The 17672-nt window shown below is 35.0% G+C and overlaps 3 protein-coding genes across 3 annotated transcripts; 2 read left to right on the forward strand and 1 right to left on the reverse strand.

The window, feature by feature from the left end:
• The first annotated feature begins 2650 nt into the window (after nt 1–2650).
• Nucleotides 2651–4875, forward strand: LOC111795624 (gibberellin 20 oxidase 1-like). The gene is made up of 3 exons (XM_087123702.1): nt 2651–3311; nt 3835–4156; nt 4458–4875. The coding sequence occupies exons 1-3, from the start codon at nt 2788–2790 to the stop codon at nt 4761–4763; spliced, it is 1152 nt and encodes a 383-aa protein (XP_086979828.1). The 5' UTR covers nt 2651–2787; the 3' UTR covers nt 4764–4875.
• Nucleotides 4876–9188: 4313 nt separating this feature from the next.
• On the reverse strand, nt 9189–13876 carry LOC111795473 (DEAD-box ATP-dependent RNA helicase 7). Its single transcript, XM_023677922.2, has 13 exons — nt 13293–13876; nt 12711–12845; nt 12493–12633; nt 12285–12396; nt 12091–12161; nt 11807–11961; nt 11556–11667; nt 11122–11223; nt 10946–11006; nt 10597–10865; nt 10396–10490; nt 9943–10076; nt 9189–9803 (listed from the first exon to the last, which is right to left on the reverse strand). The coding sequence occupies exons 1-13, from the start codon at nt 13728–13730 to the stop codon at nt 9523–9525; spliced, it is 2106 nt and encodes a 701-aa protein (XP_023533690.2). The 5' UTR covers nt 13731–13876; the 3' UTR covers nt 9189–9522.
• Nucleotides 13877–15126: 1250 nt separating this feature from the next.
• On the forward strand, nt 15127–17501 carry LOC111795797 (large ribosomal subunit protein eL8y). The gene is made up of 7 exons (XM_023678382.2): nt 15127–15236; nt 15410–15454; nt 15553–15754; nt 16309–16478; nt 16599–16727; nt 16818–16910; nt 17115–17501. Exons 1-7 carry the CDS (start codon nt 15234–15236, stop codon nt 17244–17246), a joined length of 774 nt encoding a protein of 257 aa, XP_023534150.1. The 5' UTR covers nt 15127–15233; the 3' UTR covers nt 17247–17501.
• Nucleotides 17502–17672: the final 171 nt, after the last annotated feature.

The following is a 17672-nucleotide window of genomic DNA, read 5'->3' on the forward strand; positions in this document are numbered from 1 at the left end:
AAAGGGAAAGCCCAAAAAGGACAATATCTTTTAGATCTGTTACCGGTAAAGCTATTTACTTGTGTCTAAGAGCACAAAACATAAAGAACACTTCACGTGAAGTTCTTCAAAGGAAGATAACGAGAGATTTGGTGGGTTTGAACATATAGTTGGAAAAATATTGTCGAACTTTTGATGATTTCATCAAGATCTTCACAAAACTTTGATGGGTTTATTGAGAAAGGAAGAAAAAAACATAGAGGCTTGTACAATGATTCAAGTAGGTGCACTGTATTTTTTACCAAATTTGTTTTTGAAAATCAAAACAACTTCCTATGGTGTTATAGATATTGGGTGAAACAATAGATGACACAACACAGACATAGTACACGTTGGTAGCCAATAGGTTTTTGTTTTTTTTAATGATGTTCATATGGACAACGTAATATGTTTTTATTAAAGAGGATTGTTGTATGATGTTGGTATATATTTATATACATGGTTGTAAATGAATATTGTTTTTGAGAATTGGGGAACCGACAGTGGACACTATACATAGTACCTTTGTTTTCATTATCGTTTTTCTCAGTCAAAACTTCTGCAAATTTTCTACCTCTGAAAAAATCTCAATGATTTCGTAGATATGTATTTGTTTGTCTCTTTCTTTTTACCATTTCTTCCTACTCATTTCTAGCCATTCGAGTGAGAGAGTTTCGGTCATAATTCTTCGAACCCATTTCTACTCGACCTGAACTTCATAATAAGATATCAAAGATATGGTAGGGTTGTTCATATGTCTCGAGAATCCGACCAACTTAAGCTACCCAACTAAGTTATAAAGGTTAGCTTGGGTTAGATTTTTTTTTTCCGGTTAGAATGGGTTGAATTTTTGGAAAACCGAAAAGATTCAGGTTGGTTCATGAGTTGACGTTTTTTGTCATATCAACCCTACCAACTCAAGAATAGAGCTATAATTCAACACTATTCTATCTTACTTTTAAAATTATTACGAAGATTAAGAATATTTGTGACTTGTGAATGTTTGATATTTGAGTTTTATAAGATTTTAGTTATTAATGTAACATGAATTGTTGATACTGTATCAACTATGGTGACGGTGTGGGCTAATGTTGTAAGACAAAGTGCCACTAGAGGTTAGCTGGCAACTCTCTATTGATGCTACGTCTACTCTAATATCGTACTTCGTGAAAATAACACTTTTAATCACCAACTATGGTACCTATACGGGTTATTCGTGTAAGATGTAGTACTTCGTGAAAATAACACTTTTAATCACCAACTATGGTACCTATACGGATTATTCATGTAAGATCAAGCATCACAAGAGTTAGCTATTGACCCTTTAATGGAGCTTGACCTTTCTAACACAGTACCTCATGAAAAAACGTTTAGACCTAAATCTACACGAAAGTGACCTCATGCCTTAACCAACTTTGATATGTAGGTTAGTAAAAGTTAGTTACCGTCCCTCTTAACATGGAGTGTATGGAGTGTGGACTGACAACTTAGGTTTTTTAAGGCACGGTTGGTAGACACTTTTGGTTTTAAGTTTGTATATTTAGAAAATAAGTTGATTTCTTAATTACCCTTCACCATTTCCATTTTTAGTCAAGCTTTCATTAAAACCAACACAAAACAATCTCCTAATTATTAAAATTCCGATCAAAAGCTAGACTAAGCGATAAAGCATCTCGGATTTTTTCCTCTTCCTCAGCGATCCCTTCTAACAGTACCTTGACCAACCCCAGGTCCAATAGAAGCAAGTCCGACGGCCAATCCAACAACACTAGCGGAAGCGGCAGAAATCAGTGGATTCATAACGAGTTTCTCACACCAAAAGAAAGGAATAGTTAATTATACAATCAACCAATGAATTATAACTTATTATTCCATTGCTAAAATTTATCCAACTAAAAACTTTGGAGTAATAATATTATTGATATTGAATCATCTGGGTTTGGTCTAAAAATACTTTACCATCTATAAAAACATATTCTTGAACAAACCCATGTTTCAAAAATGCTCAAAAATTTAAGTTACCAAGAAATTCAAGTGAAATTTCAATTTTGTAGTACAAACCAATATGAGTATTATTCCACTATCTTTCTTAAGATCAAAACTTCAAAGTTGATACCCATATCTTATTGGCTAGGTTGATAATGACCGGAGTGGACTGAATACCAAAATCAGGTCAAAGAGTTTGGTACCAAAAGCTAGTTTGGTGCAAACTCGATCTTTCTAAATAGAGCTCTGCTTTGATTCACGAGGTATCGTCGGGATCTATATATATATATATAAAATAAGTTTTTTAAAAATGTAAGGGTAAAAAGAAAAAATGAGCTGATGAGGGAAGGGATCATTAGAATTCCCTTGATGACCATGAAATGCCAAATTTCCATTGGGAATCGCTTTCCTGTCAATATTATGAAGAAGACAAACACTCCATGTAATGGTGTCACTGCCAAAAAAATAAAAATAAAAATAAAATAATAATAATAATAATAATAATAATCATTTTTTTTTTTTTTTTTTTGACAATTGGGAGAAGACCCATTTAGCAAATTCAACATAAAAGAGGCCCTTATTTGCAAAATCCATAAACTTCTCACACTTTTTTGTTAAACACTATAAGATTCCAACACACTTATTCAGAACTCCCATGGCCTTTGTTTTGTCACTCTCCTTCTAATTCCTCTCCTTTCCCTCATCTTCCCTTTTCAAATTTAACCAAAATAAATTAATAAATAATATTAATAATATTAATAATCATAAATTATAAACCAAACCATGCATGTCGTGACATCCACGCCGGAATCCCGACACGACGGCGCTCCATTAGTGTTCGACGCATCGGTTCTCCGACACCAACACAACATTCCGAAGCAGTTCATATGGCCCGACGAGGAGAAGCCGGCTACCACCTGCCCGGAGCTGGAAGTCCCATTGATCGACTTGTCGGGATTTCTCTCCGGCGAGAAAGATGCGGCGGCGGAGGCTGTTCGACTTGTCGGCGAGGCTTGTGAGAAACATGGGTTTTTTCTGGTGGTGAACCATGGGGTGGACAGGAAATTGATCGGTGAGGCTCATAAGTATATGGATGAGTTCTTTGAATTGCCGCTTTGCCAAAAACAGAGCGCTCAGAGGAAGGCCGGTGAGCACTGTGGGTATGCCAGCAGCTTCACCGGTCGTTTCTCTTCCAAATTGCCTTGGAAAGAGACCCTTTCATTTCGATTCTCCGCCGATGAATCCTTCAATAATCTTGTTCTTCATTACCTTCATGACAAGCTCGGTGACCAATTCGCCAAATTTGGGTACTTTCCGCTAACCCGTCTTCTCTTTTTACGGTTCGATTTGAATCTATCATCTTTATAATGTCGATATTCTTCTCTAAAATTTGATTTCATCAAATGGGTTTCTTTTTTTACTCTTAAATTTTGATTTCATCAAATGGGTTTCTCTTTTTACGCTTCGATTTGACTCGATATTCTTCTCTCAAATTTGATTTCATCAAAAGGGTCTTTTATCTTTTTTTTTTTTTCTCTTTTTATGGTTTGATTTGAATCTATAATCTTTGTAACATCGATATTCTTCTCTCGAATTTGATTTCATCAAATGGGTTTCTCGTTTTACGCTTCGATTTGAATCTATAATCTTTATAACGTTGACATTCTTCTCTCAAATTGGATTTCATCAAATGGGTATTTGTTTTTTCGATTCGATTCAACTTTAAGATCAAAACTCAAAAGTGGGTTTATGTTGATTATATCCAAAACAGTGAGATTATGGGGATTGATTTAGTGGAAGGATATTGATATTGCAATTTGTGTGTAACAGTAGGGTTTACCAAGAGTATTGTGAAGCAATGAGTGGGCTGTCCTTGGGCATAATGGAGCTATTGGGGAAGAGCCTTGGAGTAGAAGAACAATACTTCAAAAATTTCTTCAAAGACAATGATTCCATAATGAGATTGAACTTCTACCCGCCATGCCAAAAGCCCCATCTCACCTTAGGCACTGGCCCTCACTGCGACCCAACCTCCTTGACCATCCTCCACCAAGACCAAGTCGGTGGCTTACAAGTGTTCGTCGACAACCAATGGAGACTCATCACCCCCAACTTCGACACTTTCGTCGTCAACATCGGCGACACATTCATGGTAACCAATCAATCAATCAAACAAACAAATCCCGACCCATTTCCTGATACGTCTTAACTAGTTGAACTATATCAACCCCGACCCATTTCTTGATATGTCTTAACTAGTTGAACTATATCAAATCCTGATATGTCTTAACTAGTTGAACTATATCAACTCCGACCCATTTCTTGATATATCTTAACTAGTTGAACTATATTAAACCCCGACCCATTTCTTGATATGTCTTAACTAGTTGAACTATATCAAATTTCGACCCATTCCCTGATATATCTTAACTAGTTGAAGTATGTGAAAGCAGGCGCTATCGAATGGGAGATACAAGAGCTGCTTGCATAGAGCGGTGGTGAATAGCGAAAGAACAAGGAAATCTTTGGCGTTCTTTTTGTGTCCAAGAAATGATAAAGTGGTGAGGCCACCAAGGGAGTTGGTGGACACTCAGAACCCACGAAGATATCCAGATTTTACGTGGTCGATGCTCCTCCGGTTCACTCAGACCCATTACCGAGCCGATATGAAAACCCTCGAAGCTTTCTCGGCTTGGCTTCAACAACAACACCAAGAACAACAACACCAAGAACAACAAGAACAGCAATTTAATATTTAATTTTAACAACACTTTTCCTCGCCTGAGGAAAATCGTTTCTATTTTCTTTCTTTTTCTTTCAATCGAAAGACAAAGGAAAAGTTGCTGCTTTTTTGTTTTTTTCTTTTTTCTTTTTTTTTTTAATCTTTATTATATTATTATTATTATTATTGTTATTATAATATATTATATATTTTTTAATATGTTTTTGGATCTTAGTAAACTCTTAGCTTCTAGTGAAATGAACCCTTCCATTTATTAATTAAAAAGGTTAATTTATAATATTAGCTACTAACGTTTTGGACTTTTCTTAATTTGGCCCCTAATCTACCTCCAATTTTATCCTTTTATGTATTGGATTCTTTTTCGGTTTAAAAAATTATCGCTCGTTAATTTAAAATCTTTTTAAAAAATTATATTTTTTAGACGATAACATGTTAGCCCTAATGACATATCGGAGCTTACGATAAAGTATTTAGTGTAAGATTCACAAAAATAACTTCATTTAAAAAAAATAAAAATAAAAACTTCAATTGGTATAGGGAGGAAATAGGACAATTCAGCCGTTTTTTGTTCAATTTTTCGTGGGGTCAGATTCTGATCGGTATGAGTCAAGGGAATGGCCCCTTGGCCTTAGATTTTTATATAAAGGACACGACGTACATAAATACCGTCTTTAACTTTTACTATGATGGATTGAGTGTCTTACCTAAGGAATCGGAGGAAGATTCAACATTTTTTTTTTTTTTCGGGAAACCCCCCAATGAAAAATAAACATCATTACCTACATTCCACAAAATTGTACGTGTACGTCAATGATCTTCATGGTGGTGAAATTTATATCAAGAATATTAGTAATATGATTAATCAAACTTTTACACGCATTATATTAATAATTTTAATATCATTAATTTTAAAATTATGTGACAAGCCTAACTTTTAGAATTTAAAAAAAAAAAAAAAAAAAAAAAAAACATTATGGTATGGATCTTTAATTATTTGTTTGTTGGTAGGTTGTTCTTATCTTTTTTTTTCATAAAAATAAAATATCATTTTTTTAAAATAAAAATTTCTAAATATTTCTTATTTATATTTTAAATTCTACTAATTAATTATTTATAACTGGGTTGATAATGATGGGTAATAAAGTAATTTGAAATTTACTTTAAAATTTAAAATTTGAGTTGGAATTATAAATGAAAAGGAAAAAAAGAGAAAATGACAGAGATATTGTAGAATCTTTATGGTAAGAAAATAGCTGAAATAATAATAATAATAATAATAATAATAATAATAATAATAATAATAATAATAATACATATCCATTTGAGGATATAGTTTGACAGAGTAGCTTTCAGTTTGTTTTTTAGTTGTATTTTTCTGAAAATTATTTTATTTTATTTTATTTATTAATTAATAATATTTTTTATGATTAAAAATTAAAAAAAAAAAAAAAAAAAAAAAAAAAAAAAAAAAAAAACTGGATATTTGGAAGTTTGTGAGATATGTTAGAATACGAAGAACAGTTACTGTAATTTGTCTTGTTCTTTGTCTTTAAATGATTCCCTATTTTCTTTTATAATATTAAATATTATATTATATAATATAATTATTTTTTTTTTAAAGAAAATAACAGAAAGTAAATTCCTTTTTTTCTTTTTTTACTCCTTGTCTTCACCTTCTTTTTATTACTTCAAAAAATCGAATTGATATACATAATTTAATTTAAGATTATCTTTTTGGAATATTATGTTATAAAATTATAATTTTAGTTTTAAATTAAAACTTTATGATATATTTAAGAATGTTTATTTACTTTATGTTATTTAGGTAAATATTTTCAATAATTTTTTACTATGATCTTCTAGATGATTCTAGAGGATTCTAGATGATTCCAAATTAGTTATTTATAAAGCTACCATAATTTTAAAAAGTATTCAACAAAAATATAAAGAACTTCATGTTCAAGATTCGGGTCAAGATTTGAAATCTATATATAGTATTTGATAGCTCCGACATTCTTTTGCATCACCTGTGACATGGATTTTGAGGTGTTTTTAAGAGTAAAGACTATCCTCATAATTAATATAAATTTTTTTAAACATGTTTTGTTCTTACTTTAAAAGATTACCCAATATAGAATTTTTCTAAATTAAACATGTGATACATCGTGTTAAAATGAATCGTGTTGGTCTACAGAAATAGTTTACACTCTAAAAAGCAATTTAAGACAAGTAGTAAGCATTACAAAATGGAACATTGAATAAGTGGATCAATCAAATGCTAACATATGATAACGGATGTGGCAATTAACCCGTCCTCAATTCGGATTTTAGGTTGCAACTCATCTACATGAAGCTAGAATCACTAGTAATCGTGGGTTAGTCATACGACAGTGAATTCGTTCCCGAGCCTTGTGGGAGACAATCCTACACACATGTAACAGCAGCACCAACTCTACGAAGACAAAATCGAATCTTTCTGTTGGCTAGCTTGGAACTCGAGCAATATCCCCTCATATATTAGGAAGGTGACACGAACATATTATACCAACAGTAACGTGACACGGTGACACAATTATATGAAAACGTAATTAATTTGATCTTGAGTTGGTAAAAAGGGTCGAGATAGAAGGAGGATTACGAGTTACTACTCTCATTTATTATCGAGCACGGGTTAGAACACAACAACAACAAAAACATAGTTGGTTTTGTTTTGGTTTGAACCGCACAGCCGCCGCAAGTAAGGACAAGGACAGTCCCATTCCCGTACTCACATTCCAACAGGTCCCACATCACGTGCAAACCCTCCCCTCCTCTCTTTATTTATTTATTTATTTATTTACTCTTTTATTAATTACCCTTTCAATTTTTATTTTTGTTTTTATTTATTTATTAAAAAAAAACATTTTCTATTACCCACTTCTTTTCTTTAAATATTATTTTGATTATTAATAATTCCAAATACTTCTTTAAATCATGGGCCACCCCTGTTTTTTTATTTTATTTTATTACTCATAAAATATATTCCCCACCTCACTAAACGACGTCATTTTGGATTTGTTTCATGGATACTCTTCCTCCTCACATTCTTATCCTTCCATCTTCATTCTCTCTTCTTTTCTTTTCCTTTTTTTTATTTATTATTTTAATCATTTTCCATTTTATGTAATTATTTGTTTTTTTTTATTAGGGAAGATTTATATTTATATTTATATTTATATTTATTTATTGTGAGATGAATAATGGAAGATTTATTTATAATTTTAGGAAGGAACCAATTCACATGAGAGAGTTCAAATTTCCACGTTCGAAACAAACAAAATCTAATTTTTTTTTATATGATTTTATGGGGAGGGGGGAGATGACAAAATCTTTGCTTTGCTTCGGTATTTGTTTTTATTTTTTTAATGCACAAAACCCATAAAGATACAAACACATATACTCCAATTTAGCCTGTAGCCTCGCATCCACAAAAGTAACGAATTCATGAGTTTGTCGAATTGAGGGTAAATAGCATTTGTTGAGGGTAAATAGTCGATGATCAAGAATACAGGTGATTTCTTAAGTTAGAATTTGCATGGAAATTATGCCCCAAAAAGTAATTAATTGATGAGTTTGTGGATCGAGTCGAGGGTAAATAGCATTTGTTGAAGATAAATAGCGAGTCGAGGGTAAATAGCGTTTGTTGAAGATAAATAGCCCGGGTTGAGGGTAAATTGCCTTTATGGTTGATGGTTCAAAAATACAAGTAATTTACGCATGCAAATGATGAAATTCCAATATACCAAACAAAGTGTTTCATTTTCAAAAGTGTTCCATTTTCGATGAAATTCCAATATACCAAACAAAGTGTTTCGATTTCAAAAGTGTTCCATTTTCAAGTAGCAGTTAAAAAAGATTAGTTAATGAATCACCTTATATATAGTGTTAAAAAAATGTTTTTTTATTTTTTTTATAGTTGGCAAGGCTTTTTTGTTCTATCTATTAGGAATAGGAAGAGCCAATAGGAGGTAGCTCAGGCTTTTAGTTATTAGGAAGAGAGCCAAACGAGGTGTGGCTGGCTCAAGTACGGTTTGAGAGCCAAATCCCACACAGAGACTTACAAGTCAACACTTGGAGCGAAAAAAAAAAATATATATATATGGTTGGAACCCGGCGGCCGCTTATTATCAGCCACCCAAACCCAGTAAAAAACATGGTTCACTTTAGCCCTTTAGCCCGTTACAAGTTGTGTGCCCCTATTAGGAACTCTCATTATTCCAACACTTTTGATTGCTTTTTCCATTCTGTATGAGAGACCAACACTTAAAGTTGGGTTTCCAAGTAGTTCCTTTTCCTACCACCAACCTCCGCCAACAACACTGATGACATCATTAGTCGTCAACACAGCTCCCCAAATTCAAGGTTTTGTATAAAAATAATGTAATGGTGTAATTTTCTGTAGTAGAGCTCGCTCATCAATTATAATTAATAAATAAATAAATAAATAATACAATATTCTAAAATACTCTCTGGAAGGCACAAAATCACAGTATCGAATCAAAAACCCCCCCACCACCATTCAGAATAAATACGAAAATATCAAATAAAGAACAAAAATTAGCGCACCTGTAATCGCCGAGATTGGCCCTCATGCGATAACACCGCTATTATACTCGCATATACTCATCATCATCATCATCATCATCTTGTAAAACATAAACTCTTCCTTTCTACAAAATTTCCAATTCGGGCTGCTTTCGTGGTTTATTTGGAGGACACAGATGTGAATCACACCCTTACCAATTGCTACCTCCGCCAAAGCTTCGACCTCTTCCTCCACCACCCGAATTGCTGCCCGAAAACCGATTATTTCTCCTATCAGAGAATCCTCCACGGCCACCACCACCACCTCGTCCTCCTGAGAACCTACCACCACCGTTTCTGCGATCACTGCCGAATCCTCCACGACCACCACCACCGCCACCAAATCTACCACCTCCTCTTGACTGCTCTCTGTCTTGCAGTTTTGGCAGTGTTTTCAACACCTCCAGACTCACATTGGCTGCATTTCCCTGACCTGTAACAAGAGGAATAGGCAAAGAAAAATTACTTCGTTTGCAAGCCATCTTAAATGAAATGAAAGGGAGAAGGGTATAGTTATTCAAGGATGAAATGAAAAGTTCCGTTTGGAAACAAAGTTATGAGTCAATGATTACCAGTAAGAAATGCATCCAGATCTTCTGTTTGAACATCGAACACAGCACTGTATCCATCAGCCGTCAGTGTCATGCCCTTAACTGACTCAACCTTCTCCTCGGGCAAGAATCTCCTCAAGACACTGTAGGCAAATCTGGACAATTTAAGAAGAAAAATTCATTAGTTCAGTGCCACGAGAAAAGGAGAGAGGACCACCAAAAATCAAAGCTAATTATGCATGCAAGAAAGAAAAAAAAAAAAAAAAGCTTAAACCATTCTAAACCTACGTAAATTCAAACTCAGAAATTTCAATACGATAATTCACCAAGTTCTCCAAAACAATGGCCTATTAGGTAATTACAAAGAAAGGCAAAGTAGATGACATCATGATAGTATGTGCAAGGCATATATAGTATATAGAGTGGAAAAAAAGCATCAAACACATTGACAATGCTAAAGTCAAACTTTCTCACGATGGGGAAAAGATAGGCTTTCCAGCCTCGAGAATTAAGGTGACGTGATTTTCCATCGATGTCAGAAGTGATCTGCTCTTTATCTCTGTATAACCCTGCGGGAAACAGCCAACCACCAAAATGCAGCGTCTGTGAATAAGAAAGCCAACGAGAAAAAACTTGAGATGGCATATAGTTTAGAACCAAAAAAAGACTACTCACAGAGAGCTTGGCAAGAGCCTTGGCAAGTAACTCCACAGCAGACAAACTAGAGTTGTTCACCAACTCCTCCGCAGCAGACTTGAAGGGTGGGATTACACTGTCAGAGACTTGAGTTATTGATTCTACAGCACCAGCTCCAGCACATCTGGCTATATCAATAGGCTGGGGAGCAGACAAATGCTCAAACTTCACACCAGAATCTCGCTCTATCCTGGAAATTCTTCCAGACTTTCTTGGATCATACAATGTCACAGCAACTCCAGTGTTGCCTAAAAAACATTAGTTGTGTTAGAAAGTTCAAATTTAAATGAAAAAACATGGTGGAAAAATGCAAACCATTAAAATATACCAGCTCTTCCTGTTCTTCCAGACCGATGGATATAAGCCTCTATGTCCTTGGGAGCCTCACACTGGCAGATTCACAATAAATAAAAGATATAACATCAACAAAAAATAAAAGTAAGAAAGCACACTTCAGGCCATTGAATAAAAGTATCACATTACAAATGGGGTTCAAGCACAAACCTGGATAATTAACTGAACATCATTGATATCCAATCCACGTGCTGCCACATTGGTGGCCACTAATACCAGAAACTTGCCTGACCTGAATCCAGAAAGGGTAACCTGCAACAAGTAGGTCACCCTATAAGGACCGCTAAACAGCTAATTACATCTATTTGAAATATATATGCGTGTACATGTACATGTAGACATTTATACACACACTAACACAATGTGGGAGCGCAATCGTATGAATACTATCAAATCAAGAATATTTTAACTTTAGGAAATAAAATAAACTTTTAATTGTTAATTGTTACAAGTTATAGAGTAAATAAGCTGGCACATAGGGTTATCCAATTGAGCTACCTATTACAATCCTACCTAATCAATGGTTTCTTTATACAATAGATGAACAACCTAAGATCATAATTAGAAAATAATTAGAAAATTACCGAACGTTGAGACTGCTGTATATCTCCATGCAATGCTCGTGCTCCTGGGAGAAGACCAGCAAGCTCTGATGCAGATTCCTTTGTCTCCGTAAATATAATAGTTCGGCCTCCACTGAGTAAATTATCATCATCCAACAATAATGAAGAGAACAATTCAATAATCCATCACAGATAAAAAATAATAAGAACAATAACCAACTTATTTGCATTTAACCACCAATAACTAAATTCTTTCCATTTAAACCACTAACCTGCTGTAGCATTGAATGATATCAGGAATGAGCCGAGACCGTTCTGAATCAGAGCAAGGAATAACAATATGCCTAACATCCTTACTGGCCTTCATTTTCTCATTACCAACAAGATCAGCAGTTTTCTTGTTTGCTTTAAGGAACCTAGAAGCAATCTATACAGCAAAACAACTTTTCAGTAATAGTCGCAGAAGAAAAATACATTTTGCAGTCAATTTTTCAGCTAATTAATATTGCATGTTTAATAGTAAGAAGTAACTGAATATTATTTGTGGAATACTAACAGTTTTCACCCAGTCTGGTAACGTGGCACTGAAAAGAAGTGTTTGAACTTTGTTTACATCCTCCACTTTGCCTAAAAAATTCTCCCAAAACAGGTTGCCAACGTCAGGTAACAATGACACCACATCAAGAAATGAAGCAAAATAGAATTCACTCCCGCAATGTAACAAAAAATTAGGATGCAAAAATACCATACCAAGAATAAATTCAACATCATCAACAAAACCCATTCTCAACATTTCATCAGCTTCATCAAGAACCCTAAACTTTAGAGACCGCAAATCAATATTGTTTCTGTTAATGTGATCCTACACCAAATTAAAAAAAGGCACAAGTCAGTAAACAAAAACTAAAATTTTCCCATCATTTAACAAAGCCTTGCACATTTTGCTTAAAATTTCTACCTTAACACGGCCCGGTGTTCCAATAACTATGTCAACCCCCCTTCGTAATTTAGTTTCTTGGGGCCCATAAAGCATTCCTCCACATAAACAGCAAGACTCCAGGCCTAAGGCTTGACCATAAAATTTGAAGTCCTCGAACACCTAATCAAAACAAAACTTTTCAAGGCACTAAAATTAAATTAACAAGTTTAAGTCAATAAAAATTCTTCAAACAATACCTGATCAGCTAATTCCCTAGTAGGTAAAAGTACTATAACACTAGGAGACCTTCCGAATCCAGTCCCTCGTGATGATTTAGAAGGTCCATTTATTAAACACTCCAAGATGGGCAAGACAAAAGCTAATGTTTTACCCTGCATGAAAGACAATACATAATATAATTTTTGACAAGAGATGTTAATCGTGCAATGTAACGTACAAATTAGATATAATCTTACCTCAAAAGTAAAGGTCTTTAGGTCACATAGAGAATAATATTGTTGTAAAGACCGCATGCAAACTTAAAAGAAATAATAATGAAAAAAACATTCACACAATGCTGCATTGCGGAAAACTGCTAAGACTTAACAACCTAGATAAAAGGCTACAGCCTAGATCCTGACCGATCGATTTCCTCATGGAAAAAAAACCACAAATAAAATTTCCAACAGACAAATTATCATCCATCAATTTGATTGCTGGTTCAGCGACTGGTCTGAATCGAAAAGATATCGATTCTATGTTTCATATTGGAGAGCGCAGAATGTCATTAATTAACAGTGCCAAAAATAACAATAAACAATCAACCAAACAAATTGTACCTGTCCCGTTCTGGCTCGTCCAACCAAATCAAACCCGTCATATACGGTGTCAAACGTCATAGCCTGAATCGGAAACAACGCGATAATACCCTTCTCCTTCAGCCTGGCCTTAAGCGGCTCCGAAATCCGAAACCTAGAAACGGCATTCGGATCTTCAACCTCCTTCTCCGCATCATCTTCGTCAGACTCAACCACCTTCGTCTTCTTCGAGCTCTTCTTTTCCTTTCCGCTTTTCAACCTAGAATTCACAGGTTCACCCAACTCCGAGCTCGTCTCACTCCTATCCTCGTCGTCAGCCACTTCTACAGCTTTTCGCTTCTTACTTTCTTTATCACCCTTACTCTTCTTTTTCTTCTTATCCGAAAGAACCAAATCGTCACTCCTCTGCTCAACAGCTTCCTCAGTACCTAGGGCTTCCACGAGAGCTTTGTTCTTCATCTTCTTCTCCTTCTCGTCCGCAATGATTGGAGAAAAAGGTTGAAGATGCAAAAACTCCGGTGCCCAAACCGATCCGAACTGAGATTGGACTCCGTTCGGTACGGTTCAGGAATGGTAAATGAAAGATACAGACGCCCGGCAACGAACAGAGGCGGCTAGGTTTAGAATGGAAACAGATGAAAAAGAGCAATGAAAAGGGAATGAGAGATATGAAGGCGGGGAAGGAGCTAGGGTTTATAATGAAAAGGAAAACGGCAATTTCACTGCACGTGTTGTGCACGTGTCTTTTTTTTAAATTAATTTTTTTAATTCAATGAATAATTACGCCAAACCATCCCTACTAGTTCGGATGATTTTCAATTAATTTTATTTTTAACTAATTTTTAACACGTGTGCAATGCACGTATGTATCTTTTAATGTAAGTAACATAATTGTAATTTTTAATTTATAAAATTGTTTTGAATATAGCTTAATTGAACTTTTTAAATAAATTTATTAATTAATTTCATATAATAATTAATAACACATGGTATTTTATTTTAATTAATTCAAGTATAAATATCAAGTAAAGTTTTTAAGAATATTATTTATTTATCTACATTCTTTCATCTTGCAACATACATGTAGTTTTAATTAAAATAACTTAATTCTAAAATATTCTATGTGAAATCTGATGATGCAAGTCGTACTTCTGAGCCCTCTTAGGTAGTCGTAATAGCTAGCTGATATTGTTCGTTTTGGCTCGTTATGTATCATCGTTAGCGTCACAATTTTAAAATTCATGTACTAGGGAGAGGTTTTCACACCCTTTTAAGGAATGTTTCGTTCCCTCTCCAACCGATGTGGAATCTCATAATTCACCCTTCCTTGGGAGCCCAACGTCATTGTTGGCACACTGCCCCACGACAGGCTCTGATACCACTTGTAATGACTCAAATCCACGTAGATATTGTGTACTTTTAGTCATGACGTATTGTCGTCAACCTCACGGTTTTAAAATCACACTTACTAGAGAGAGGTTTCCACACTTTTATTATGGGGATGTACATTCAACTTGACAACTTGGACTGACCCAACACTAATCATAGAAGTTGGGTTCAGTTGGATTATCGTTTTGAGTTAGGTTGAGGTTTAGTTTTCTGAACCCGAACCAATTCGATTCTATTTCAGAGATTAACCTAAACTGGATAAAAATAATGTGAATCACGTTAAGTTTTTCATTTGATAAGATATTTATGAGTTAAGGTAAAATGTTCGAGACTTAAGTAAGTCAAATAAAATTATTTATTTTATTGAAATATCAAATTGTTCCTAACTTAGGGTTTAATTGTATTTACTTTAATTTAAAAAAAAAATAATACAATTTATATGAAAAAAAAAAAAAAAAAAAAAAAAAACCTAGGAGAGTTTATCGAAGGCGCCTCGTCTTCCAAATAAAACCCTAAACAGAGTAGTATCACTGAAGCGGCGGCTCCTTTGTTTGGCCTATTGCAGCGCAGAAAATGGTATCTCTCTGTCTCTCGTTAACTTGCCTTCTGGATCAATAGCATAGAGACTTAATTTTTCGTTTTATGGATATCTAATCTCCTTACGTTTGGTTTTAGCTCGATCTCAAAGCTATTCAATTTCTTTGCATTTTTCAATGTTTATTGACATGATCTTCTTGTAATCTTGAAAGGCACCGAAGAAGGCCGTTGGAAAAGTTTCGGCAAAAAAGAAGCCGGTAAATGATTGTTTTTTTTTCTTCTTCTTTCCATTTGATAGGTATTTTTTGTTTCAGTAATCGGTTGCTTCGGCTTGACATTGTTGGAGTGTTTTCAGGTGAAGGTAGTGAATCCACTATTCGAGAAGCGTCCGAAGCAGTTTGGAATCGGCGGGGCATTGCCGCCTAAGAGGGATCTGACAAGGTTCGTCAAATGGCCGAAAGCTGTTCAAATTCAGAGGAAGAAAAGGATTCTCAAGCAGAGGCTCAAGGTTCCACCTGCTTTGAATCAGTTCACCAAGACACTTGACAAGAATCTTGGTAATAAAATCGAATAACTATGTTAAAAGATTAGTCGAGATTTTTTATATCAAATTCTATCCTTCTTTGTTTTTGCAGTACGCTGAAACTCTCTCCCTTGTAATTAAGCATGAAATTTGTTAGGTTATAGGAGCTACGATTAGGTGTTAAGGTTCCCGACCTTATTGTTGAAGGTTTGGTTTGGCTACATTGAGATACTATGTTTTGATTGACAATGCAAGTTAAATATGGGACTTGGTTGCGGACTTTGATCTCTCAGAATCTTGATCCTTGACCAAACCTTATTTCCTGCTCGGTTTCTTGGACTATGTTTAGACCTTTTCACATTTTTGGTCATTCAGAAGTTCTAATGGTTGAATTTATTCATAGTTTCGCTCTAGACAAACGTCCTTTATGGTACTCGGTCGCAAATTGATTTTGTGTCTCTCCTGATTCCATCAAGTTCATCTGGTCATCTTCTTGGTTTCGATTGTATATGTTTGCCTTGATTCCTTACTGTTTGTTGTGAAAGTGTTTAGAGTGTTGGTTTTAAATACCTTGTCACGCTTATGCAGCAACAAACTTGTTCAAGATGCTTCTGAAGTATAGGCCAGAGGATAAAGCACAGAAGAGGGAGCGTCTTTTGAAGAGAGCGCAGGAAGAGGCCGAAGGCAAATCACATGATGCCAAAAAGCCTATTGTTGTTAAGTATGGTCTCAACCACGTAACCTACCTCATCGAGCAGGTGAACTTCTATTCGTATTCATACATGTGAAATGTTTCACTCTTTTCAATTGCAATGTTTATCCGTGATCGATAGACTCCTGTATTTTTAACTGCCACGTAAAATTTACTTTCTTTTTAGAACAAGGCACAGCTCGTTGTGATTGCGCACGATGTGGATCCGATTGAGTTGGTCGTTTGGCTCCCAGCTTTGTGCAGGAAGATGGAAATCCCATATTGCATTGTGAAGGGAAAAGCAAGATTGGGAGCGGTAACATTTTTCTTTTCGTTTTCCCAAACGCACATTTCCAATCCTATTAATCCCAGGAACAGCTGTTTGAAATTTGTTTCCTTTTTATAGATTGTCCATCAAAAGACTGCATCAGTTTTGTGCTTGACAACCGTAAAGAACGAAGATAAGTTGGAGTTCAGCAGAATCCTCGAAGCGATAAAGGTGACTAGCACATTTAAAATATATGCTACACTTGACTAGTCCATATATGTATAGCTTTTCTTAATACCATTGCTGCTCTGTTCTGTTTGTGAAGTCCATATATGTATAGCTTTTCTTAATACCATTGCTGCTCTGTTCTGTTTGTGAAGTCCATATATGTATAGCTTTTCTTAATACCATTGCTGCTCTGTTCTGTTTGTGAAGGCCAACTTCAACGACAAGTACGACGAGTACAGGAAGAAGTGGGGCGGTGGAATCATGGGTTCTAAGTCACAGGCCAAAACCAAAGCAAAGGAGAGGCTCCTTGCCAAGGAAGCTGCTCAAAGGATGTCTTAGGAATTCACAGGCCAACACTAGAGCAAAGAACAAAGGAGAGAAGCTTTTAGCAGAGCCAGAGGATGTCAAAGGATGGCTTAGGAATCGGTAACGAGCTCGTCTAACTTTCAATTATCTTCGATTAAAAAAAAGGATCAACGAGGCTTGTCATTTTTATTTTCAGCTTTAAGTTTATTGGATTGAGAAAGTTTAGTTTGTTTCTACGAGTTCTACATGTTCAAAGCAAGACCTTATGAAGTTATTCTATTTGGACGCCACTTTTTTTTTGCTTGAACTGTGTGTTATATGACGTTTGGCCTTAGTTTTGAATGAAGCCTCCTATTACTTGACATAATACATGAGACAAAAAGTACGACATAGAATCGAGATTCGACTCTTTAAGAGCATTTTTCGGAACAACTTTGAAGGTCTTAGAACAATCCTTTC

Source organism: Cucurbita pepo, chromosome 5, assembly GCF_057944985.1.
Source record: "Cucurbita pepo subsp. pepo isolate OVF chromosome 5, ASM5794498v1, whole genome shotgun sequence".
NCBI classification, from domain to species: Eukaryota; Viridiplantae; Streptophyta; class Magnoliopsida; order Cucurbitales; family Cucurbitaceae; genus Cucurbita; species Cucurbita pepo.